This window comes from Geotrypetes seraphini, chromosome 1, assembly GCF_902459505.1.
Source record: "Geotrypetes seraphini chromosome 1, aGeoSer1.1, whole genome shotgun sequence".
Classification (NCBI taxonomy): domain Eukaryota; kingdom Metazoa; phylum Chordata; class Amphibia; order Gymnophiona; family Dermophiidae; genus Geotrypetes; species Geotrypetes seraphini.
In genome coordinates this window covers 67,218,020-67,245,118 of record NC_047084.1, presented here as the reverse complement: position 1 = coordinate 67,245,118, position 27,099 = coordinate 67,218,020, and the positions used below count along the sequence as shown (strand labels likewise).

Here is a 27,099-nt window from a genome sequence, read left to right as displayed (position 1 = left end):
CAAACGGGGAACACAAAAGGGGGAGGGAGTGCTTTTTGGACACAAGGCATGAACTTGGGAGAAAGGAAGGGAGGGAAAGAGATGCTGAGGTGGGGGAGGGAATGGGTTTTTGGACACAGAAAGCATGAACTTGGGAGAGAGGAAAGGAGGGAAAGAGATGCTGAGGTAGGGGAGGGAATGGGTTTTTGCACACAGAAGGCATGGACTTGGGAGAGAGGAAGGGAGGGAAAGAGATGCTGAGGTGGGGGAGGGAATGGGTTTTTGGACACAGAAGGCATGGACTTGGGAGAGAGGAAGGGAGGGAAATAGATGCTGAGGTGGGGGAGGGAATGGGTTTTTGGACACAAGGCATGAACTTGGGAGAAAGGAAGGGAGGGAAAGAGATGCTGAGGTGGGGGATGGAATGGGTTTTTGGACACAGAAAGCATGAACTTGGGAAAGAGGAAAGGAGGGAAAGAGATGCTGAGGTGGGGGAGGGAATGGGTTTTTGCACACAGAAGGCATGGACTTGGGAGAGAGGAAGGGAGGGAATGAGATGCTGAGGTGGGGGAGGGAATGGGTTTTTGGACACAGAAGGCATGAACTTGGGAGAGAGGAAGGGAGGGAAAGAGATGCTGAGGTGGGGGATGGAATGGGTTTTTGGACACAGAAAGCATGAACTTGGGAGAGAGGAAAGGAGGGAAAGAGATGCTGAGGTGGGGGAGGGAATGGGTTTTTGGACACAAGGCATGAACTTGGGAGACAGGAAGGGAGGGAAAGAGATGCTGAGGTGGGCGAGGGAATGGGTTTTTGGACACAAGGCATGGACTTGGGAGAGAGGTAGGGAGGGAAATAGATGCTGAGGTGGGGGAGGGAATGTGTTTTTGGACACAGAAGGTATGGACTTTTGAGAGAGAAAGGGAGGGAAAGAGATGCTGAGGTGGGAGAGGGAATGTGTTTTTGGACACAGAAGGCAAGGACTTGGGAGAGAGGAAGGGAGGGAAAGAGATAGTTGTGTACACGGGGAATAGAAGAAAGGAGAAATTTTGGTCATAGGGAGGGAGTGAGGTACAGACAGTGGCATACCAAGGTGGGGGTGGGGGCGGTCTGCCCTGGTTTTACGCCCCAAGGGGGTGCACAGATGGCCACCCTCCAGTGTTCTCCCTAGGCTGGCAAACTGCATCTCTTTAGCCACTTGAGTGCCACCGCCGCCATTGGGAACAGGCCGGTGCCAAGTTCTCCCTGCTTTTCCCTGTGGGGCTGACCAACTCTCGCCACCCGCGTCAATTCTGATGTCAAAGAGGACGTTCTGGGCCAGCCAATCGCTGCCTGGCTGGCCCAGAACGTCCTCTCCGATGTTAGAATTGACGTCGAGTGGCGAGAGTTGGTCGGCCCCGTGGGGAAGAGAAGCAGGGCGAACTCGGCGCCGGCCTGTTCCCGATAGCGGCAGTGGCAGCCTATTCCCCAGTGGCAGTGGCAGCATTTTCCCAATGGTGGTGGCATAGGGGAGGGCTAGGAGAAAGAAAGAAAGGGGGAGACAGGGAGCCAAAAAAAAAAAAAAGAAAGAGGGCTGGGTGAAACAAAGAAAAATGGGGCACGGAGAGAGAGAGAAACACAGACATACAGAATGAAAGGGGGTATGGAGAGAGAGAAAAAGAAAGAAGGGGGCAGGGTGAAACAAAGAAAAAGTTTGGGGAGGGAATGAGGTCTGGAGGAGAGAAAGCATACAGGAGGCTGAAAAAAGGGAAGAAATATTGGATGCACAGTCAGAAGAATAAAGTGCAACCAGAGACTGATGAAATTACCAAAAGTAGGAAAATGATTTTATTTTCAATTTAGTGATCAAAATGTGTCCGTTTTGAGAATTTATATATGCTGTCTATATTTTGCACTATGGCCCCCTTTTACTAAACCGCAATAGCGTTTTTTAGCGCAGGGAGCCTATGAGCTTCAAGAGCAGAGTGGGGCATTCAGCGCAGGTTCCTGCGCTAAAAACCGCTATCGCGGTTTAGTAAAAAGGGAGGGGGAATATTTGTCTATTTTTGTATAGTTGTTACTGAGGTGACATTGCATAAAGTCATCTGCCTTGACCTCTTTGAAAACCCGCGGAATATAAATGATAATTAACATTTTCTCTGTGTACAGCGTGCTTTGTGTTTTTAAAATTTTATTGTTGGTAGATCATTTTGACATGGCCACAAAGGTAAGGGGGAGGGAGGGGAGCTGCTGAAAGAGTCTACCTTGACGTGGTTGCAGGCTTACAAATCTTTTGGTCAAAGAGTGCGGCGACAGAGAAAAGTATGTGTGTATTCGGCCCATGAATGAAATCATTAAAACATTATAAATTGCCAATAAATTGAAATGAAAACCAAAGGATTGTGAATCAAATTGATTCTCTGACAATACAAAGATTCCAACCTTTAAAAATGATGTTACATAGTTCAGGCAACTTTATAAAGAGTTTTTAGATACTAAAATCTTGTTATTAAGGTTTAATTGACGTGCTGGCACTTTGAGGAAATTCTTTGGTTTTGTGCGGCAGTTTGGGCACTCGGGCTCAAAAAGGTTAGCCATCACTGCCCTAGGCGGTTGCCTAGATAGCCTGAAGGATTCCCTGGTTGAAGGGAACGCGCTGGGAGCAGTTACGGTCGCGGTGAACCCAGCTCGCTGCAGTGATCAGGAGCCCGTAGATTGCGACAGAGGGTAGTTGGGAAGAGAAAGGGAGAGCTGGTGGACCCTGGGGTAGTGGGAAAGGAGGGAGAGATACTGGATGAAGGGCAGTTGAGAAAAAGAGAGATGGTGGATCTGGGGATGGTGGGATCCATCGCTAAAGCTGCGGGGAGATGGAGATGAAAAAAAGGAAAGATGCTAGACCTCCGGGGGAGGGAAAGGAAACAGAAGGGGAGGACAGAGATGGAAGATGGATGGTTAGCACGGAGAAAGAAGAAAGAAGCAGACCCTGATCAGAAGACAACCAGAGCCTGGGACCAACATGATATGAATAATGACCAGACAACAAAGATAGAAAAAATAATTTTATTTTTTGTTTTGTGATTACAATATGTCAGATTTGAAATATGTATCCTGCCAGAGCTGGTGTTAGATTGCGAACGTGAACTAGGATTTAACAGAGAGAGGAAAAGTCTTTCTCGTTTGTTTATTTTGTTTATACCACAGTGCCAGTGTGGGTAGGAGAGGGCAAAGGGGGGTGAAGAGGCTATAAAATAAACCCACCAGGTGGATGTTTGAAAAAAACCCACCCAATTGGCAGGAAAATCGAATTGAAAAATCGATTCAGTAGGCTGAATCAAATCTAAATTTTTTTTCCTGAATCAGGCAGCACTACTGGCCACCATCAGAGAGACTGTTGACAGAGAAAATTATTTTTTTTAAATGCACTTAAATATTTTGCATACTTATGATATTTTGGAGGGTTTTTGTGCCTGTAATATATAAGTGGGGAACTAAGGCCTATATTCTATAAACAGCGCCTTATGTCACTTGCCAGTAGGTGCCCTACCAGCATCTAACTTAAGTGGAAAATGCCGTTTAATAATGATTAAAATTGGGTTTTTTAATGTATGCACCTACCAGCACCAAAAAAATGGCACCTACATTGCAGCTAGAGAGTAAATTTACAATGCTTAATGCCAATGTAAGCATGGCTAACACTGGAAGTGGCATTAGGAATCATAAAGCGCTACCGTACCCGCAATGAATGGTAGGCACTGGAATTGTAGGCCTTGAAAACCTTGGCCTACATTTACAGCGCCCACCTTTCATGAAGCCATGATTCTATAAACAGTGCAGTTGTATGACTGATATGCAATTGGTGGCCGTTTCTTAGGCAGATGACAACAGTAGTGCCATTTTAAAAATCTGGGCCTAAGGGCTTAATCTTAACTGCCTTTTTCCTTCCATTTTCTAAAATTGAAATAATCACAGGAATTACAAAATGTTCATTTTTTTTTTCAGAAAAATATGTTTCCCACAATCTTGGATATTTTATATATGTAGTTTAACTGTAAGCCGCTTAGCTTATTAAGTGGATAATAAATAAATAAATAACAGCTATTACTCAGATGATATGAGGAACCATAAAATTTTCCATATGGTAACTTGCAAAGAGGTTGAAATTTTGTGAATGCAGAGCATGTTTACATTTTGCTCATAAGAACAGATATACTGTGTAAGACCAAAGGTCCTTGAAATATATGTCATGTTTATAGTATTAAACAATAATTCATATTTTTAGTTTTTATATATATTTCATACAGTATATCTACGAATCTTTTTCTCTCTCTCTTGCAAAATCCTCACCAAGTGGAGTTTGAGGCGGGTTACAATTTGCATCATCGCTACACAAAGGTAAATATGTAGTGCAAAATCAAACACAGTCTAAATTCCTAATGTAGACGTTTAAAATAGTAGGTTAGAAATATATTTTTTTATTTATTCAATTTTTCTATACCGTTCTCCCAGGGGAGTTCAGAACGGTTTACATGAATTTATTCAGGTACTCAATCATTTTTCCCTGTCTGTCCCGGTGGGCTCACAATCTACCTAATGTACCTGGGGCAATGGGGGAATTAAGTGACTTGCCCAGGGTCACAAGGAGCAGCGTGGGTTTGAACCCACAACCCCAGGGTGCTGAGGCTGTAGCTTTAACCACTGCGCCACACACTCCCCAGAGTCAAGGTCAAACTGAACCTCTAACAAAGGGGTCCTTTTACTAAGCTGCGTTAGCGTTTTTAGCACACGCATTTTAGAGCATGCTAAACCCACACTATGCGGCTAGAACTAACACCAGCTCAATGCTGGCGTTAGCGTCTAGCGCGTGCAGCAATTTAGCATGCGCTATTCCGCGCGTTAATGCCCTAATGCGACTTAGTAAAAGAAGCCCAAAGACTTTTTGAAAAAGCGATTTTCAGATTTTTGCGAAACAGAGCATACATAGGAGTAATATGAATCTCTACAGGAAGTGAATTCCAGATTTTGAAGTTTGATAACTGAATGATTTGCAACGAGTCAATTTGTATTTTACACCTTTCAAAGATTGGACAATATGGAATTTTGGTTTTCATTATTTGTAAAAATTTACACTGGCTCTTACAAAGCAACAGTAGAGGTTTCTACCGCTGGCCAGTGAGATAAATGCTCTGACGCTCATAGAATTCTTATGAACGTTGGAGCATTTACTTCACTGGCCCATGGTAGAAACCTCTACAGGGAAGTTATTGATGTGGGTTACCATTAAAGATGGTTATTTTACCACAAGTCATGCTATTTTAGTATAGTGTCTTATTGCATAAAATGAGACCATGTGCTCAAATAGCACAACTTGTAGTAAAATAACTCATCTTAATGGTATTCCATTAAATCAGGTTCATATTCAGAACTTAACCAGCAATGATAACCAGCTAAGTGCTACTGAAAATGAACCCTTAGCTCCAAACAAGCAATTTAACCAGCTGTTTCTGGCTGTTTCAATCATTTTGAATATCGACCAGATGATGTTTAATGGTTGGAGAAACATCTGAGACTGGGGAAATATAGTTAATAAATACAATAAACAAAAAGATCAATTCTAACAGGCACAAATTACAAAACAGCAAAATCTTTTTACTCACTTCTCTTGTGCATCATTTTTCTCCTCTAAACTTTCATCTACTGATGCTTCATGCAGGTGTTCTACAACTACATTTTGGATGTCCTGCAACATAAATAATAATTTTACCCTTATTTTCATCTCAATGTCAGCATCTTCAATTATTTGTTTCTGTCCTGTGCCAAAATCACTAATAAGTATTTAAAAAAAACAAACTACTATTGCTTTTGTCTTGACATTATGATTTTTCCAAGCACTTCCTGTGGAGAGGCACAGTGGTTAGAGCTACAGACTCAGCACCCTAAGGTTGTAGGTTCAAACCCCACACTGCTCCTTGTGACACTGGGTAAGTCACTTCCTCATTATCCCAGGTACATTAGATAAGAGTGTGAGGTCACTGGGACAGATAGGGAAAAATGTTTGAGTACTTGAATGTAAACCACTTAGGCTATAAGTGGTATATAAATACTATAAAATAAATACATACAAATAAATTAGAAATCCCAAAATTATTTTTTGCTAAGAACTGAAGAACATATGGTGTCTCTGCCCCCACCACTGTGGAGGACATAGATATGTAAATTATTAGGCTATTAGGTTGTTTTCTCTCTTCAAGCACAAAGCTGGTACTGGATCATACAGTTGCAAACCTTTCCTAAAGAGAAAAATAGGCATTTCCAATGCCCTGTAATATCACTCATCAATATTACAATGTGGTGATGTCAGATAAAGGAATAGTTAACCTGCTAGCTTGTATGGAAGCTTCAAACAAGGAGAGATGCCTCATAGATTTGTGATTTGTTCTATGTACGGTTGAACATAAAGAGAACAGGTGGAGAATTTTCCTAAAATAGCCTTTTCCACACCAATTGATTGATATGTTCAAAAGATACTTGAGGGAGCATTTGAAATTCTCTTCTGAACTTTTGCCACCAGTAAATAAAATTTACTACTTACCCAGGAACTTAGAAAAACCGCCTAGTAATCAACCTGATAACCTGCAACCATTTGATTTACATGATATAACTGGTATATTAGAGAGCTCCCAGGAAGAAATTGAATACCACGGAACATTGATAATCTCCCTGGTGTTTGAGCAAGACCTGAATACAATAATGAAAGCTTTTTTTCAATTTTCACAAAGCCTATTATTGGGACAAAAAATTTGGATTTACTCTGAAGGGTCACTCAAGGTCGTAGAAAGTTGTTTCTAGCCATGGGGGATGAAGTATTAAAAATGGGAGCCACTTTTCTACTAAGCTATCCTTGCAAATGTCTCCTTAGGTATGCTGGGACCAAGTATGCGTTTTTCACTCCGGAACAGCTTTGACATTTTTTGTACACAAAGAAATTTTAAATTAAGTAAAGTAAACGCTGCAAGAAAAAGTTGGCTGTCTACATGTTAAGCCTTTTCCTTAGATTTTGTTAAAATTAAAATAGAGATCGCCTTGTCTCATTAATTCTTTTGTTTCTCATGGGGTGTAATTGTGGTCTAAGGAGGCATTTAAAAAGATATGCACAAAATCAATAAGGGGTTTTCCTTTTTTACAATTTGTTTTTGTTTTTAATTTCTATTCTATAGATTTTTCCTGGCTATGTTTATACTGATACTCTGATTTGCTATAACAAGTGGATTCTTGTATATTTGATTTGAAATGCTTAAATAAATAAATAGAAAAGAGAAGAGCTTAGCTGTCTCTCAGCTTTTGCTTTCTTTCTGTAATATTTGCTCTCACAACTTCCTAAAAGGAAGAAGAAAAAAAATTCCTATTCTAAGATTGCCTCAGATAGGTATAAGCATGTGCTCAATGCAAACAGCTCCTAGCTGCAACAGATAGAGGTTTGTAGGCTCCTATTGGAAATGAAGAATTAGCTGCAGTAATCCTCAATCTGAAAGGATTTAAAGCTCCAGGACTGGATGGCAAACGAGCCAAGTTTTATAAAATTTCAATATGGCAAATTGATCCGCTACTGAAGGCAATGTTTGAAGGGCTCCTTTCCTAAAGCATTAAAATAAACCCTTATAACTGTGTTGCCAAAGGAAGGTAGGGACCCAACAAATCCAGGAAGTTACTGACTCATTTCTCTGTTGACTGTAGATATAAAGATTTATGCTAAGATCACAGCAGAGAGACTGAGTGGAACTTTGGAACAGTTGGTAGACAAATAACAGGCAGGTTTTATAGATGATATTTAGCAAGATCCAAATGTTGGATTCTATTTGTTAAATAGAGGCCTACAATTCAGATTGTAAATTAAACCCTATACGCACATAATTTTACTTAGATGAGCTTGGCTAATATAACAAAAGAAGTATGTCTCATACATAAACTTCAGAGTACAGGTTCACATCCTTTATCCAAAACGCTTGGAAGCAAAGACATTTTGAATTTTAGAATTTTTCGGTTTTTGGAATAATATGTCACCAATGGCCATAGATTCATATTCGTTGCCTACTGCAGCGCTGCAGGCTTCTCTCTGCTGCCTCCTGCCTTGCTGACATCATTTCCTCTTTCCTTCCTGGCTGGATGTGACAGAGAGAAGTGTGCGGAGCCACAGCAGACAACAAATATGAATTGCTGTGGCCACTGGCAACACCTCAGTGGTATACTAGTGTGAGTGAGGTAAGATGAAAAAACTGAACTACTATCAGTGTAGAGTGAAGTCTTTAAAGTGACTTTGGGGCCAGGTTTCACTTTTGATGCTGAAAGTAAGCCTTTTTGTACAAATTAGATATGTAAAAATATTACAAAAACATTTTTGGTTTTTGGAGCTTTTTAGTTTTTAGAATTTCAGATAAAGGATCGTGTACCTGTATTAATATGTGTGAAACCCACAAAAGATATTAAAGCTCATGTGGATCAGACTTCAGGAACTGAGCACAAGTGCCAATTTAATTATTAGCTATCTGTACATTGGTTGCTAATAGTCACCAGCTGTCTCTCTTACGGTCTTACAAAACTTATAAACTATTTTAATACTTTATGAAGCCTTTAAGAAACACCCACTTAAAATAGATTTCAGTGAAATAATTTAATTTGTTTGTGTGATAACTTGCCTCATTCTTTAATTGTTGTACAGGTTTAATGCTCACAGAAATGCTGGGTCCAGTAGGTGGTTCAAGTTGTTCTTTTAAATCTTCTATGAAGTAAAGATTAAAAAAAATATATATATTATCATGATTTTTCCTCAAACACAGTATTTTCAGGGATTTTGAGTGTCACCCTGAGGAACTTTTCAAACCATTAACTCATATACTGCAGAGAAAGGGTGATTAGTGTCTTATTAGGAGACTTTCTACCAAGTCTGTACATTTTGAAAAGTAAAATTTCATTCTAGGATCACAAGATGCATCACAGTCACTCAAATCATACTGCACATATGCTAGGTGGGGTACCTCAAAGCACAAAGACAATATTATCGCTCATTTATTCAATATAGTGCAGCATTAATTTAATTTGCTTTACTTTTATTCTCTTCTTTGTCTATCTTCCCTATATATTGCTGGTTCTCTTTTTATTCTTTCATCCCACTATTTTAATTCGCTATTTCTCTTTCTTGCAAGCATACACTTGTAGTGGAAAAGGGATTAGGACTTATATACCACTTTTTTTTGCAGTTTTACAACCATACTCAAAGTGATTTACATACAGGTACTTCAAGCATTTTCCCCATCTCTCCCGGTGGGCTCACAATCTAGCTAATGTACCTCGGGCAGAGGAGGATTAAGTGACTTGCCCAGAGTCACAAAGAGCAGCGTAGCTCTAACCACTACGCCACATTCTCCTCATTATACTGAAAAACCTCACTAAAAATACAAATACAATATAGACTCATAGAAACATGAAGGCAGATAAAGGCCAAATGGCCCATCCAGTCGCCCTTCCGCAGTAACCATTATCTCTTCCTCTCTCTTAGAGATCACACTTTTCTTGAATTCAGACACAGTCTCTGTCTCCACCACCTCCACCAGGAAACTGTTCCACGCATCTACCACCCTTTCTGTAAAAAAGTATTTCTTAGATTACTCCTGAGCCTATCACCTCTTAACTTCATCCTATGCCCTCTTATTCCAGAGGTTCCTTTTTTTTTTCAAATTCTTTATTAATTTCAATATTTACAATAAGTGTAACAATACATATAACATTTTATGCTCAAATATCACACTTAATATTCTTGTTATAACCATTTCAGAATTGAATCCCCCTCTCCCCTTATCAATTACCATATCCATACATAAAATATCTATTATCAGCCCATATCAATATTCAAAATTCAAAATTCATTAACCTATCACCCTTCCCACCTACCCCCTCCCGGATGTGCATATATAACGGGGAAAACACTATTTAAACGTCACAATATTTTGCTAATGGCTCCCAAATCTCCTGAAACCTCTTAAAATTCCCTTTCTGAATGGCCAATGTCCTTTCCATTTTATACATATGACACAAGGAGTTCCACCAAAAACTATAATTGAGCCTTTTCCAATTCTTCCAATTGCTTGTAATTTGTTGTATGGCGACTCCTGTCATTATTAACAAAAGCCTGTTGTTCTTAGATGATATTTGGCTTTTAGCCCTCATAATCATGTCAAATAATACAGTATCATAAGACAATGCCACTGGATTTTCCAACAAAATTAATTTGGCCCCATATTGATTTCCAAAATGCCTTAATAAAAGGACAGTAAACCAATAAATGATCTAAAGTCCCTGCTTCGAGATGACAATGCCAACATCTATTTGACTTAGAGCTATCCATCTTTTGTAGATGAACCAGGGTCCAGAATTCTTTGTGTAACAAAAAAAAAACCATTTGTCTCATAGATGCCGACATTGCACATCTCATCCTCCAAGTCCAAATTCGTGGCCATTGAGACGCAGAAATTTGGTGCTTAATCTCAATGCTCCAGATGTCCCTAAGACCAGTTTTTGGTTTTTTATTTGCAAATTCAGCTAACAATTTATACCATTGTGCGGCCTGGTGTCCCAGGAATTCCACCTGAAAACATATGAATTCCAAGCTATACTGATTATTTAAATTTTTCCATTCAGGGAACCCCACCTGAATGGCCTGCTTCAGTTGCAGCCATCTAAAACTTTGTGAATTAAGTCCAAATTTATGCTGCAACTGTGAAAAATCAAGCAACTTACCATTATTTATAACATCATCTAAAATATGTATTCCTGCTATCATCCAATGTTACCAGATGACCTTAAATCCACCAATTTGAATCTTGGAGTTAAGCCATATAGCCTGATTTGTTGATTTTTGCAAAGGGATAGGTGTTAAATTGTTGATATATCGTAAGATTTTCCATGTATCCATTAAAATTCTGTTTTCTTTATATAATTTAGGCATTTTGATACTGAGAACATGACATAGTCTCAGAGGGAACATGAGTCGCCATTCCAACCACAACCAATCTGGGAGATTTTCAATGAGCTCTGGGAGGACCCAATACATACCTTGGTGCAAAATATAGAGCTTCCTTTTAAATGAAAGACTTGATTCATGCATATTTACACCACGTACGTATTTAAACATCTCTATATCTCCCCCCTCTCCTGCCTTTCCTCCAAAGTATACAAATTGAAATCTTTAAGTCTGTCTCCATACGCCTTATGATGAAGACCACGCACCATTTTAGCAGCCTTTCTCTGGACCAACTTCATTCTTTTTATATCTTTTTGAAGGTGCGATCTCCAGAACTATACACTATATTCTAAATGAGGTCTCACCAGAGTCTTATACAGGAGCATCAATACCTCCTTTTTTGTACTTGAATATAAGCCGAGATTTTGGGGCCAAAAAATGGGGATCTCGACTTATATTCAGGTCAGAACCAACTCGCCCCCCTCCCGGACCTGTTGCAGGCTTCCGCCGGGCCTGCCGTAACACCTGATGGTAACACCAGCCAACTTGAAAAACTTTTACCTCCCTCCCGCCTCCCCCACATAGTTTTAAAATCCCCGGTGGCCAAGCGGTGGGATGGGACAGGAAGGATCCCTCCTGTCCTGGCCCACCATTGGAAAACTGGAGATTTTAAAGTTACGTGGGGGAGGCGGGAAGGAGGTAAAAGTCACAGTCAGCCAGGACCTGGTGTATAAGACTCTGGTGTATAAGACTCTGGTGAGACCTCATTTAGAATATAGTGTATAGTTCTGGAGACTGCACCTTCAAAAAGATATAAAAAGAATGAAGTTGGTCCAGAGAAAGGCTGCTAAAATGGTGCGTGGTCTTCATCATAAGACATATGGAGACAGACTTAAAGATCTCAATTTGTATACTTTGGAGGAAAGGCAGGAGAGGGGGAGATACCTCTAAGGTATTGGTAGAGGGTACAGGGCAGGGAGGAAGGGGGGACAGGGTGCAGAGCCTGGCAAGGCAGGAAGGGAGGAGGGACAGGGTGCAGAGCCAGGGAGGGGGGCTGGGTGCAGAGCTGGCAGGGGGAGTGGGGCTGGGTTCAGGGCAAGGCAGGACACTTGAATATTAACTCCTCCCCCGCCTGGTTTATATTCAAGTTAGGCTTTTCTCCTCCTTTTTGGGGGGAAAAAGGTTACCTCGGTTTATATTGGGGTTGGCTTATATAGCATAGTTACTTACTTAACAGGTGTTATCCAGAGAGAGCAGGCAGATATTCTCACATATGGGTGACGTCATCTATGGAGCCTGGTACAGACAGTATGACAAGTGAACTGTAACTTTAAGTTTTAAGAAACTTCACGACTTCTCACACCATGCATGTGTGACTATCTTCCTGCCCGCTAAGGCTCGCGGTACCTCAGTTCTGTAAGCAAGCTGAGAAGCCAACAAGGGGAGATGGGAGAGATATGAGAATATCTGCCTGCTGTCTCCAGATAATACCTGTTACGGTAAGTAACTATGCTTTATTCTAGGACAAGCAGGCAGCATATTCTCACATATTGGACTCTCTAGCTTACTGCAGTGGGATAGAGAGTTGGCCTTCAAGAAAATACATTTTGTAAGACTGCTTGGCCGACGTGCCCGTCTCATCTGAAATGTGATTCCAGACAGTAGTGAGACATGAATGAGTGAACTGAGGATCAAGTAGCTGCTTTGCAGATTTCATCAATGGGAGTGGAACGTAAGAATGCAACTAAAGCTTCCATAGCTCGGACTTTATATGCTTTTACACGACCTCCGAGCTGCAGCCCAGCCTGAGCATAGCAGAAGGAAATACAGGCCGCAAGCCATGTGGAAATAGTTCTCTTGGTTACTGGGCAGCACAATCTGTTGGGATCAAAGGAGATGAACAGTTGAGAGGTTCTGTGAGACTGAGTCTGTTGTAAGTAATAAGCCAAGGCTCATTTGCAGTCCAAGGTATGAATGGCTGTTTCCCCAGGGTGAGTGTAAGGCTTTGGAAAGAAATCTGGAAGCACAATCGATTGATTTAAATGAAATTCCGTAACCAATTTTGGCAAGAATTTAGGATGGGTGTGGAGAATTACCTTATTATGCTGGAAAACTGTAAAAGGTGGGTCCGACACCAATGCTAGAAGCTCGCTCACTCGACATGTAGAAGTGATAGAGATTAAAAATACCACTTTCCAAGTGAGATATTTAAGATGAGCAGTAGACATTGGTTCAAATGAAGGCTTCATCAGTGTGGAGAGAACAATATTAAGATCCCAAAACACTGGAGGTGGTTTGATGTTAAAAAGTCCTTTCATAATTCTAGAAACAAGAAGATGAGCAGCCAGATTTATTGTTGACTTGAACATGAAAAGCACTGATAGCACTAAGGTGAACTCTGACTGAAGTGGTTTTAAGACCACTTATCAATACTCGACGGCAATTTATCTTTACTATTACAGCACCTCAGACTTGGAATTCACTCCCACTTTACTTAAGAGAGGAAAAGAACTTGGAAAAGTTTAAGAGCAAACTTAAGAGTTTTCTTTTTAAAGATGCATTCAATATTTAATTGATTTGCCTACTGCTCTTCTGTTTATTTTTAAACCTTCAATTCAGTTTTGTCTTTCCCTTCCTGTTGTGCTTAACCTCTAATTGTTGACTCCTACATTACTTAGATTGTATTTCTTTCCTTGCCTTACCTATTGTTTCATTGTGTTCGTAAATGAGTTTTTTTTAAATTATGTTTTGCAAATTTAGTCCTTTGTTAGTTATGTATGTTTATTTTATGTATATTTTAACTATGTATTTTGCTGATTTGTACATCGCTTAGAATTTGGAATAGGCGATTAATCAAATTGTAAATAAACTTGAAACTTGAGAAGGTATTCCAACACTGATGATATAGAGCAGTGGTTCCCAAACCTGTCCTGGGGGACCCCCAGCCAGTCAGGTTTTCAAGATATCCCTAATGAATATGCATGAGAGAGATTTGCATATAATGGAAGTGACAGGTATGCAAATCTCTCTCATGCATATTCATTAGGGATATCTTGAAAACCTGACTGGCTGGGGGTCCCCCAGGACAGGTTTGGGAACCACTGATATAGAGGAAGATGAAGCATCGTGATGATGAAGATCATACCAAGCTGAAAACCGTGTCCATTTCTGTTGGTAGCACTGCTGCGTAGAAAATTTTCTGGATGCTTCTAAAATTACTCTGACCGAATCAGATAGATTAGCGTCTGCTGAGGTCAGGCTGAGAGGTACTAAGCTCTCAGGTGCAATGTCTGCAGATTGGGATGTAAAAGAGACCCTTGACTCTGAGTTAGAAGAGATGGAAAAATCTGTAGGGTTATTGGATCTTTTACCTTGAGTTGAAGTAGAAGGGAGTATCACGATTGTCTAGGCCACCGAGGGGCTATGAAGATCAGGATAGACGATTCTTGTTTGAGCTTAACCAATGTTTTGAGAATGAGAGGAATCGGAGGAGATGCATAAAGGAACTTGCCTGCCAATCCAGGATGAAGGCATTTGCCTCCAGATGATGAGGAGAATATTTCCTGGAACAAAACTGAAGCAGTTTGTGATTGCTGAGGGATGCAAAAAGATCTGTCTAAGAATGAGAAAATATCTGATATAAGACTTTGGAAAGGAGCATCCACTTGTGCGGTCGCAGATATCTGCTGAGTTTGTCGGCAAATGTATTCTGTGCTCCTTTAACATAGACTGCTTTGAAGTATATGTTCCAAGCAATTGCCCAGGACCAAATTTTCTCGACTTCCTAGCAGAGAATCAGAGAACTCGTCCCTCCTTGCATGTTTATGTAATACATTGTGACTTGATTGTCTGTGTGGACAAGGAGGACGTGATTGGATATATATTGTGCTGAAAAGTCTTCAGAGTATTGAGAATTGCTCTGAGTTCCAAGAGGTTTATGAGGAGCTTCTATTTTTGCGCAGACCAGTGACCTTGCATCTGGAGACCGTTCAGGTGAACTCCCCAAGTTTGAAACAGCAGCCCTTTGGAAAGATTTGAGGATTGACAAAGTGATGGTGTGATTGTAATGCTCTGTGAAAAAGGTTCCAGAGCTTGGAACCATTGAGACACCAGGGACCACTGAGCTGTTCTGAGATGAAGTCTCGCAAAGGGAGTAACATGGACTATAGAGGCCATATGATCTAATAGTCTCAACGTCTACTTCGAAAAATTACAAGCCATGGAATCGAGGGTGATATACTCATGTGGATTAAAAATTGGTTGGCGGATAGGAAACAAAGAGTGGGAGTGAATGGACAATACTCGGACTGGAAAAGCGTCACGAGTGGAGTGCCGCAGGGTTCGGTGCTCGGGCCTGTGCTCTTCAACATATTTATAAACGACCTAGAAATTGGCACAATGAGCAAGGTGATTAAATTTGCGGACGATATAAAGTTATTCAGAGTAGTGAGGACACAGAAGGGTTGCAAAGACCTACAAAGAGACATAAATATGCTCGATGCATGGGCTGCGAAATGGCAAATGAGGTTCAACGTGGATAAGTGCAAGGTGATGCATGTCGGTAACAAAAATCATATCCACGAGTACAGGATGTCCGGTGCTATACTCGGAGAGAACCCCCAGGAAAGAGACTTGGGAGTACTTATAGACTAGTCACTGAAACCATCCACGTAATGTGCAGCAGCGGCGAAAAGGGCCAACAGAATGCTAGGAATGATTAAGAAGGGGATCACAAACAGATCTGAAAAGGTTATGCCGTTGTACCGGACCATGGTATGTCCCCACCTGGAATACTGCGTCTAACACTGGTCACCGTATATGAAAAAGGACATAGTACTACTCAAAAAGGTCCAGAGAAGAGCGATGAAAATGGTTAAGGGACTGGGGGAGTTGCTGTACAATGAGAGATTATAGAAACTGGGCCTCTTCTTCCCTGAAAAGAGAAGACTGAGAGGGGACATGATCGAAACATTCAAAATATTGAAGGGAATTGACTTAGTAGAGAAAGAGAGATTGTTCACCCTCTCCAAGGTGAAGAGAACGAGAGGGCACTCGCTAAAGTTAGAAGGGACAAGATTCCGTACAAATGTAAGGAAGTTCTTCTTCACTCAGAGTGACAGAAACCTGGAACGTTCCTCCGGAGGCTGTTCTAGGTGAAAGCACCCTTCAGGGATTCAAGACAAGGTTGGATAAGTTCCTACTGGAACAGAATGTACGCAAGTAAGGCTAGACTCAAGTAGGGCACTGGCCTTTGACCTAAGGGCCGCCGCATGAGCGGACTGCTGGGCACGATGGACCATTGGTCTGACCCAGCAGCGGCAAATCTTATGTTCTTAAGATGGTATACTTGAGTGTAAAGTTGGATCAGGTTGTCCAGTCTTTGTTGAGGTAGGAACATCCTGAGTTGAATAATATCGAGTAGAGCTCCGATGAATTGTAGAGTTTGAGAGGGCTGAAGTTGAGATTTTGGAAAGTTGATCTCAAATCCTAACTGTTGAAGAAAGAGAATTGTTGACTGTGTTGCTGAGAGCACCCCCCTGAAAAGAGGCATCTTTTATGAGCTAGTTGTCGAGATAGGGAAAAACTAGAAACCCTTGATTTCTTAAAGCTGCTGCCACTACTACAAGGCATTTGGTGAATATTCTTGGAGAGGATGCCAGCTAAAGGGCAGAGCTTTGTGTTGGAAATGTTGATGGGCAATTTGAAATCTCAGGAACTTTCTGTGAGCAGGATGAATTGGCACATGGGTATAAGCTTCTTTTAGATCCAGAGAGCATAGCCAATCATTTTGATCCAACAATGGGTATAGAATTCCCAGGGATAACATTCAAAACTTTTCCCTGACTAGGAATTTGTTTAGGTCTCGGAGGTCAAGAATTGGACGTAGACCTCCCGTCTTCATTGTGATAAGAAAATACCTGGAGTAGAACCCCTGATTTCTCTGAGAGGGAGCACTATCTCTATGGCATTTAGTTGAAGTAGAGCCTCTATTTCCTGAAGAAGGGACATCTGCTGCAGGTTGAAAAAAGACTCGGAGGGTGATTTCATGGTATGGAGAGAAAATGAAGAGTGTAATCTTCCTTGATGACTTTGAGAATCCACAGTTCGGTTGTTATCAGAGTCCAACGTTGATGGTAGATTTGTAGACAACCTCTGATTGGAAGGGGAAGAGGTTGAGAGAGGGGAACAGCAGCTATACCCTCAAGAAGTGCATGAAAAAGACTCAGTAGGCTTTTGAGGTGTCTGAGCTTTCTGAAATCTCTGTTGCTTCTGCTTCCTTTGTGGTAGCAGTACAGAAACAGAAGGTTTAGTAGTATATCGCCTTTGATAGGAATAAGAAGGCTTGGCCTTTGTTTTGACTAAAGAATTCTAATTCGTTTCATGCAGAGTTAATTTTTGTGTGGCTGCCTCGATGGAATCACCAAAAAGTTCATCTCCTAAGCATGGAATACTGGCTAATTTGTCCTGAAGATTGATGTTCATATCAGAAACTCTTAGTCAAGCTAGGCACCTCATAGCCACCGACATAGCCGATACTCTAGATCAGTGGTCCCCCCAACCCTGTCCTGGAGGACCATTAGCCAGTCGGATTTTTGGGATAGCCCTAATGATATGCATGGGGCAGATCTGCTTCCTATCATCTTCATTACATGCAAATCTCTTTCATGCATATTCATTAGGGCTATCCTGAAAACCTGACTGGGCTGGTGGTCCTCCAGGACAGGGTTAGGAACCAATGCTCTAGATGACATCTCAAATAGCATCATAAGCTGACCTTGCAATATAATCTCTAGACTGTGAGAGTCCGCACAATCTGTTGATATTGTGCAAGGTGCTGTGAAGGAATATACTGGTCAAAGTTAGGCAATTGCCTTATCAGTTGTTTTAATTAGTAGGAAATGTAGAAATTGTAATTAAGGATCCTGCTCACCAGCATGAAATTCTGATAAAGATGACATCCAAATTTGTCCATAGTATGGCCCTCATGCCCTGGAGGTGCTGAGGCATAAACATTTGCATTGGAAAATTTTTTAAGGATTGATTTCATCACTAATGATTGAAGCTGAAGTTCTGGCTTATCAAACCCTGGATAAGAAATGATTCTATCATAGTCCAAGGCCTCCAAATACTCTGCACTGTGACCATTGTCAGCTTCTAGTTTGACAGGTAGGGCTTTGCCTAGCTGCCTAATGTTTCTGGTAAAAGAAAGTCTCTCTGAAGGAGATTTTCCCCTTGTTCATCCAACGATCAAAATTTTAGGAGGTGTTCCAGATTAGCATCTGACTTTGAAAAATCATGCTGTGGTATAAAAGGGCTATTATACTTTATGGAAGTTGCGTACCATAAGATCATATTTTGAGTTGTAGTGGCGCTTGCTGGCTGTGGGGGGCGCTATAATGCGTTAATGGAATGGACAGTGTGCAGGTGCAATATTTTGTGGATTTTTTCTACTTGTAATGCCTGCTTTTCGTATGGTTCTGGGCAACTCTAGTTAGATGCAAGCATATATATTAGTTAAGGCCACACCCAATAGAAGCGTAGAAAAAGTTGGTGAATATTAATCTGAATATGGATTGCAGCTAAGGCCAGAAAAACACTACAAATTAATATTAAGGAAAAGCATAATATTATGTATTTTGCTGGATTACGCCAGATCATGGAGGAAACCAGGTAGAAGTATAGCAGTATTAAGAACTCCATCTTGCTTTCTGTCTTTCTGTGTGTCTCTTCTTCTTGAGGTAAAACTGCAGTTTTCCCGCCTATAAAAGGCCTGCGATTCTAGTGTTCTTCGTGTGGACTGCCATGCCCAGGGGGAAAAAGAGAAACCTCATGGCTTAAGTATTAAGAGATGGTCCAGAATTCCAATGCTGGGTATAGAAGCAAATCTTTCTTAAATAGGTTTTGAATGCAGTATTGATTAGGAATGAAATATGAGTGTTGCATGTGGGTGTCAGTGAAGGGATCCCTATGTATGTTAGAATGTGTGAGAATGATGTGTGATAGAATGATTTGTATTTAATTTCAAATGTTTTACATATATAAGATTCAAGAAACTTTAAGAAGAAATCCTGAGAGGCACATCTGGAGTTTGACCTGTCTGACCTTTCAGCTAGCCTACCATAGAAACATGTGAAGGGAGGGCTTTTCAGCCCACAGTAAGGGCAAAAGTACTATGGTTTGGCAACCAAAACAGTTCGCCATACCAAGAGTCCGCGGGAGATAAGATAGCCATAAGCAGATCGTTTAAAGTCCTTGGTGTCATCCTCAAATTGGACCTAACCATGAGAGACCAGGTCATTTCACTGATCAAGAAGTTCTTCTTCCGTCTAAGACAGCTCAGAACCATTAGATCAACCTTGAGCCCAACAAACTTCAGGATGATGGCCCAAGCAGTCATCCTCCCCTACCTTGACTACTGTAATTCCCTCTACTGCTGTATTGCTAAGAAAGAACTTAAGAGACTACAATTACTCCAAAATACAGCGGCAAGGCTAATCTTATGCAAGACCAAATATGAGAGGGTTACACCTCTCCTTAAGGAACTACACTGGTTGCCAGTCAGAAGCAGGGTCCAATTCAAGGTGGCATGCATGGTCCATAAGACCATTTACAGCAAAAACTCAGCTGGACTCACATCTGCCATCCAAATCACACAATCCTTCCACAACTCAAGGATAACCCAATGATGGAAATTACCACTCCCCTCCACTCGCCATGTTCGAAGGAAGGCTCTTTTTGAGACTACCTTCAAGTTTCAGGGGCCCAGAATCTGGAACAACCTCCCGGGCAGCCTTCGACAAACATACACATAGTTCCAATTCAGGAAAGCACTAAAAACTCACCGTTTTTCCTCAATGCATTGACCTATTCCCATGCAGTCCCCTGCATGATACCTTCCATGTAATTTCTATATAATATCTATGTCTCTGCAGCAATTTTAATATTGTGTAAGCCTCAATAATTCCTAACTGACATTTGCGGGATACAAGAGTTGGTATAGTATGGTACTATTATCACTTATTTCTACAATGCAGTAGCTATTCTTTTCCCCCCCCTGCTAAACAGAAGCCTTTGAACAAATAGCACTGTAGCTTGAAAAACTCTTGCTATTAAATAAAAACCATGTTTGAATGTTGAAGTTTGATTGCATACGTTTACTAAAATGCCCAAGATGAGTTACATTATAAAACAACAACATACATGTCTATCCTCCTACCCCGCAACCATCCAAACCAAGCCCAACTCACCCTTAAATAATAAACTGCCTATTCCCATCACCCACCTGCATTTACCCAGCAATGTAAGTATATCAAACATCCTCTCTTAACCAGGAAATAGCCATTCTTTAACCTTTTTCCTAAAGTCCATATAATCAGATTCTAACGGCAAAGAATTCCATACTGGATGATCATGGCATGAAAAGGCCTTTTCACTTGCACAGTGCAAATCAATCCATTCCAGAATATTTAAAAAAATGCTGAGAGGGTCAAACTGCTATGTGTATATGTTCCATCAAAGGATAAAAAGACAAATAAAGAGGGTTTCCAAACTATGGATCAGTCCCAAATAGGGTTCCAAAATCAAAAGAAGGGGGTTGTAGAAAAGGGATGCTCCTCCTCCCTTTTGACCTCCACCGTGCTCTATACCTAGTATAGGCAGTTAGAAGGGAGCTTGTGAGTCAATGAACTAGACTGGAAACCTCTGCATAATAATGGGATCTATGAGCACACACAGGGTCCTGTGCTGACTGCTGCTAACCATCAATCAGTTGCAACAGGTGTTTTCCATAAACAAGACTGATCAAACACACAAGTGAGTGGTGATGAGACAGAACAGCTCTCACAGAGTTCAGAACTCAGTGTAAAATTATGAGCATGTATGGCCTTTCCTACATGCAATAGTTTCCTCACCAACTCTGAAGAAGGAAAGCAACTGTCAGGGAGGGATTGTGGCCCTGATCAAGCCTGCTATCTACAAAAACACCTGCTACGTGTAAGCAAGCATGATTTTTTTCATCAAGAAGCAGGACAGAAGAAGGAAGTAGGTTCTTTAGAAGTGATTGCCTTCCTAATGTTTTTGCCTCTCCCCATTTACTGTCCTTTTTCTTATTAATTTTACTTTGATATATTTTAAACAACCTTTCCCTCCCCTACTTTCCTTCTGTTTCATGTATGTTAACCTAAATTTGTCTAGGATTTTTAATATTTGATAAAATATTGCTTTTATTTATTTATTTATTTAAACTGTTTTCTTTATAATCTTTTTATATTGTACACTGTTTAGACACTTGTTTTGATAGACGGTATATCAAAAATAAAGAAACTTGAAACTTAAACTTGAACTTGTACAATTAGTGAATGACTCCCAAGTTTAGGGCTGCTTGTTTTTCTTTATTTTTTCTTTGCACCATGCTTAGGGTAAACCTGCAGTACAAAAATATGAGCATGTCAGTGTTACTAATTCACAGACATACTGGCCAAATATAATTTGATCAAAGGCATTGTCCTTTGCTGTGGCTTGATTCAAGAAACAATGTAAGAGACCATGTTTCCGATGCTGATTTACATATTGCATCCAGTGAAACTGATTTTAGGACAACCACACCATCCATAATGGCTCTAATTTGATGAGACTTCATTTTGGTATCCAGAGGGGTACCCATTTGTTTATAACAGAATTGAATACAAGATGCTAATCAATTTGTTGGTGTTCTTTTGCCAATTTTTATACCCATTCTGTCAGGGTCCAAAGAGATCCAAAAGCGGCACATTTTAAAATGGATATAGTTCCTTCTAAGGTAGTATGTTAGAACCCTCTTGCAGTCCGGAGTATGAAAGATTTTCTCATGAAGATTACTGTGCAGCTTTGGATAGAATGTAGGAACTAGAATTTCTTCATTAGTATGGAAAGGTGTTGCTACCTTGGGTAAAATCTTAAGATGTATTCAAAGAACCATTTTTTATTATTTAACTACAAGTATGGCTTGTAGGTTGCTAATGCTGAAGAGCATGTCTTCTGGCTGAGATGACAACAAGAAGAGTGCTTTCCATGTAAGGCACTTGAGGGAAGCCTACATTAGGGGTTCCCAAGGTGACATCATAAAATAAATTGGAATAGCATTACAGTTCTATGAAACTGGAGGCTTCTGAACTTTTAATCTGACTGGCAAAGAAGTCTTAGCTATGGAGAGGACCATGAAGCTTAAGGCAGAAACAAATGCATCAGGAATTATTGGGTGGGTGGGGGTGGGGGGCCAGCATACCATCCCCATCTACTTGAAAAGACATTATCATGGTAAGAACCTAATCTCTTTTTCCAGTGCAATAGGGATGGTGTGTTGAACCATAGGGATATACCTAAGCAGTCCCCAAAATCCTGGGCGGGATAGATAAGCCTGCTCTCAGTACCAAAGATCCAAACGTGGAATCCTCCTGTGCTGCCATGTCTATCCTATAGAATTTAGTAAATGTGTGAAGGAAAGACCATGTAGCAGATCTACATATCCCCTCTGGAAGTATCGCCTGCGATTCCACCTAAGAGGAGGCTACTCTTGTCGAATGTGCTTTCAGCAACATCAGTGGTTGTTTGCCACAGACAATGTATTTAGAGGAGATCGCTGCCCAAATCTACCTGGAAATGGGGGCCTTGGAAGCTCATCTGCCTCACCAAGAGATGGTCAAGTAGATACTCATTAGTCACTTCCAGGTAATACAAAAGAACTCTGCAGATATCCAGAAGCTTTAAAGCCTTGTCTTACCTCTTAGAACTTGTAGGTTGAAAGGCTGATAGTCTGACTTCCTGGCTGATATGAAATACTGAAACAACCTTTGGCACAAAGGAAGATACCGTACACAAGGGCACTCCTGCTTCTGTGATGCTTAGGAACGTTCACTGCACGACAAAGTTTGCAATTCTGAAACTCTTCTAACCGAGGCAATTGCAACTAGGAATACCAAGGGCTCATATGGGCTATCCTGAGACCCTCCTAAAACGATGTTGCGATTCCAGGAAGGGAAAGGATCTCAGATCGGTGGCCTAAGCTTCAGAGCTCTTTTGCAGAATCTAACAATGTCTGGGTGAGCCGCTATTGAAATTCTCGTCTCTTGGTCTCTAAAGCAAGCAAGGCCTTCACCTTAAGGGCAAGCAAGGCATTCACCTTAAGGGACACTATTGATAACCCCTTGTTCAGGCCCTCTTGAAGGAAGGCCAATACCAATGATATTGAGGCTCTGTTGGGATCCAAATTATCTTTATTGCACCAGTTTTAACAAGTATCCCATGCCTTGGCATATGCCAAAAGAGTGGATGGCTTCTTGGTCTTCAGTAGGGTAGTAATAACCACGTCTGAATATCCTTTCTTGACTAGCGCCACATGCTCAAGAGTCATGCGTAAGACTGAAGCGACCTGGATCGTCTAGGGCAATTGGTCCCGGTGAGAGCAAGTACAGATACACCTGGAGTTGGAGACATTCGTCCTCTTGTAGGCGTATTAGATCTGCATACCATGGACACCTGGGCCAATCTCCAGGATTCAACGCCATCACCAGATCCAAAGCGCCAGACTGCGGGCCTACGTTCCTCAAAATGGGAGGTGCATCTTGAGACAATAACAGTGAGTGATTCATCATCTGTGTCTTCATCCATACCATCTCCGAGGCTTTGAACAGCAAAAGACTGAGAGGAAAATGCAGCCAAAGGGGAAAAGCCCTCCCATGCAGCATCCAAAGCGCAGTCTACCTTAGCCTTGGAAGGATGGCTTTCCTGAAAGGCTTTTCACATTAAATTGACAAGAGAAAGCCATACCACTCAGAGATGACTCTAAGTTGTGTCTCTTGGGCTCCATGGCTTCTGCGTCCTTTTGCACAGGATGGTCGCTGTTTCTAGGACCATAAAATTGCCCAAACCACCAGGCTGGCTGCACTTTGTTCAGCCTGAGAGCACAAAGACTAAGCTGGATGCTCCCGCCTCTCCCTCATGTGTGGCGTGGCATGGCATGTGGCACAAGGAAGATCCTGAAGTGCACAATTCTTGGCATGGATTATTGCTAAAAGAGACCAAGGACTACATCCCAATAAGTTTTGAGGCAAAACTTGCAGATTTAAAAGCTGCAGGAAACTTTAGGAAAAAAAAGATTGCTAAAATTAAAGATGGCCATCATCAGTTTAGCACCCCCTCAAAATTAAAAGCAAAAATCTGAGAAATTAGGATTCTGGGGGGAGAAGGGGAACAAGCATAGACCACTGAAAATTATAATTTCTGCCCCCCCCCCCCCCCGATTCACCTAACTGGTTGTAACAGTCTTATTCACTGTGACCTGTGCTGGGAATGTGCTGCAACCTGTCTCAGCTCTGAACAGTAGATGAAAATGGAGAAGAATCACTGCCTCATCCAGAATGTTTCTCCAACATTGAATCTTCGGGGTGTCAGTCATACACGGAGTCTGAGTGAACCCCCGCAGACTGATGGATGTGCAACCAGAAGTGGTGAGGCAAAAACGCAGCCAGCACCCTGCGAGACACTTCTGAATCTCATGATAGCCTGTGCTCAAACCCTTTAAAAAGCAGTAGGTGAGTTATGCTAAAGGGGATGGTCTCGAACACTAAAAATGCTTCTGCAGGCTGGCTAACAGGTACCACAAGGGACTGGCCTGTCAGCTGCAGACCTCCATCTGCTTCTTCTCCACACAGGTAGAGCTGGACCCACAAACAGGGAAGCTCCAAGCAGAAAAAAACAAAGAAATCTGAAAATAACTCAAATAAATTAAAGAAAAAGCAGAGCAGAACAGAAACACTCCTTCTGGCTCGCATGCAGCAGAGAAAAACTGTACATGACAGTAGAGCTCTCTGTGAAGTAAGAGGTTTAGAGAAAAAAATCTGGAGTGGATTCCTTTTGCAGAGGATTGCAGCTTGGGGAGATAACCCACTTATCCAGAATGACACACTTATTGCACACTGGAATGCATTTTCTTATGTATTTAAAAGTTGTCACCTGCTTACATTACTGTAAATAATTTTTTTTAAAATGATGCCCAAACAATCATTATCACCAATATAAAACATTGTACATAGCCCCCAGAAGAAAGAAATGTAGAAAACCTTCATATGCTGAAGGGAGATCTACTGCATCTGGTGTTGTATCTTCCCTTTCTTCTACTGGATAACTATCACAGTCTGTTATTTCATCAGCACTACTGTGAAGGAGAGGCTCAGGTTCATTCATGTCATATGTTTTCAGTCCAGAAGAAATTCTGCAAATTACCACAGATAAAAGTATAAAATAATACCTTAATTATTAAACACATTATGCTATCGTTCATATATATTTCAAAAGCTGAAGCAATTGTAAAACCATTAATAAACTGACAAATAAAAAATAACTCCTGTGACCGTACAGCAGTCAGCAGTTCTCTTCAACAGAATCTATTTACTCTGGTATTATCCCATGCAGAAATGTGCTGGGATACAAATGAGGATCTTTCAACAAGGTATGATATGTAAAGCCTCTGGTTATTATAAATTATAATGATTTGAAGACAAATCTGATTGACTTAGTTTGCAAACATTATTTAAGATTTAGTCCTGTGCTCACCAATCTTTCTGCAGCCTCAACCACAGAAAGAATGTGATTGCAGAACAATGATGTCCTATGAGGCTTCCATCCCAGTTGCGACCCCAAATGCAGATTCCTTGATCTCATTTGAAATCCACAGTTTGGGAATCTCTGACTTACTCTGACAATCTTTCACAAAGTTCGTCAACATCTGCTTCTGGAACATCTGGAGTGCTTGCTGAACCAGGACAGACTGTATCCACATTGTTCTCTTTCTGTATCACTGGTCTTGTCTCAGGATGGAAAACTGGGGCCACAATATATTCAGGGTTTGGGACCTAAATAAAATCCAATTCAGTATAAGATTTATCAGATAGAGAAATAGAGAGAGAAAGTTTAAGCTAATAATTATTGGGCTTGATAATCAAAAAAAGCTGAGCTCCTAAATTCAGACACCTAAGTTCAGCTCCTAAAATTGTGCCCAATTTTCAACTCTAAGATTTGAGCTGAAAATGTATCTTAATTTGTGAGATTAAAAGTTATGCTTATAAATTCAGGACTGCAGTTCATTTGCCTAGATTTGCAAAAGCCTATTTTATGAGTCTAATGCTGAAAATCAGAACTAAACTCAATTTTTTCCCTGTCCCAAATCCACCCCTGTTGCCATCCACATTTTATGCTCCTTAATTTAGGAATTTAGTGACATTTTGAGTAAGGAATTATGTTCTCAATCCTAGTAAATTTGCAAATAGGCCATTTTAGGAGCATAATTCTCAAAGGGGCCTTTTAACCTGGATTTGGTCAGTTTTCAGAGGCTAATTTTGGTTCTTAACTCCCCAAAGTTAGGTTCCTAATACATAAGAATTAACTCTGTAATGTTTAAAATAATACTTGATATTGACTTTCAAAACGAATATGAAAATAAATTATATTTATAAACCTCAAAAAATCATGTAATATTTCATATATTAGGAGGCAATTTTCAAACAGACTGCATAATTCCAAACTATACAGGCAGTTTTAACAAGTATACTTTAGAAAACTTTTGAAAGACAAATTTCCTGCACTGGCTGTTTTAGAAAATGTGAAAGTATAGAGCCGTGTTTCTCAACACAGGGTACACGGCCAGGCTGCCACCAGGGATCCCTGCCTGCCCTCCGCTGAAGGCGCTGCTGGCGGGGATCCTTTCCTGCCTCCCCACCTTCTGCACCACCCCTCACCCCCGAAGCCAACCCTGCCACCTCATCAGAGTCGACAAGCTCCATCCCCCCTGCCGCAACTCTGTGCAAGGATGGCCCACGGCGCGTACAGTGACTCGCACACTGCCGGCCCACAAGCCTTATCCCAATGTCAATTCTGATGTCGGAGAGAACTTTCTGGGCCAGCCAATTGCTGCCTGTCTGGCCTGGAACCTTCTCACTGACGTCAGCATTGACATCGTGGGGGAGGGGGCAAGGCTTGTGAGCTGGTCGCTTGTGTGTGAGTTGCTTCATGCGCAGTGGCCGGTCCCTATGGGGGGGGGGATGAAGCATGTCGGCTTCAGGGGTGGAGGGTGGTGCAGCAAGCGGGCAGACAGGGAGAGA

At 41.2% G+C, this 27,099-nt stretch overlaps 1 protein-coding gene across 5 annotated transcripts in view; it reads right to left on the bottom strand.

Annotated features, from left to right (window-relative positions):
* Positions 1-27,099, bottom strand: part of CPLANE1 (ciliogenesis and planar polarity effector 1) — a 372,488-nt gene that overhangs the window by 148,683 nt on the left and 196,706 nt on the right. For all 5 annotated transcript variants that reach the window (XM_033932742.1, XM_033932734.1, XM_033932750.1 and 2 more), the window contains 4 exons: positions 25,697-25,854; positions 25,063-25,214; positions 8,646-8,728; positions 5,610-5,692 (listed from right to left, as the gene is read on the bottom strand). In XM_033932742.1, the coding sequence (XP_033788633.1) occupies positions 5,610-5,692; positions 8,646-8,728; positions 25,063-25,214; positions 25,697-25,854 (476 nt within the window). The remainder of the gene's footprint in view (positions 1-5,609; positions 5,693-8,645; positions 8,729-25,062; positions 25,215-25,696; positions 25,855-27,099) is intronic.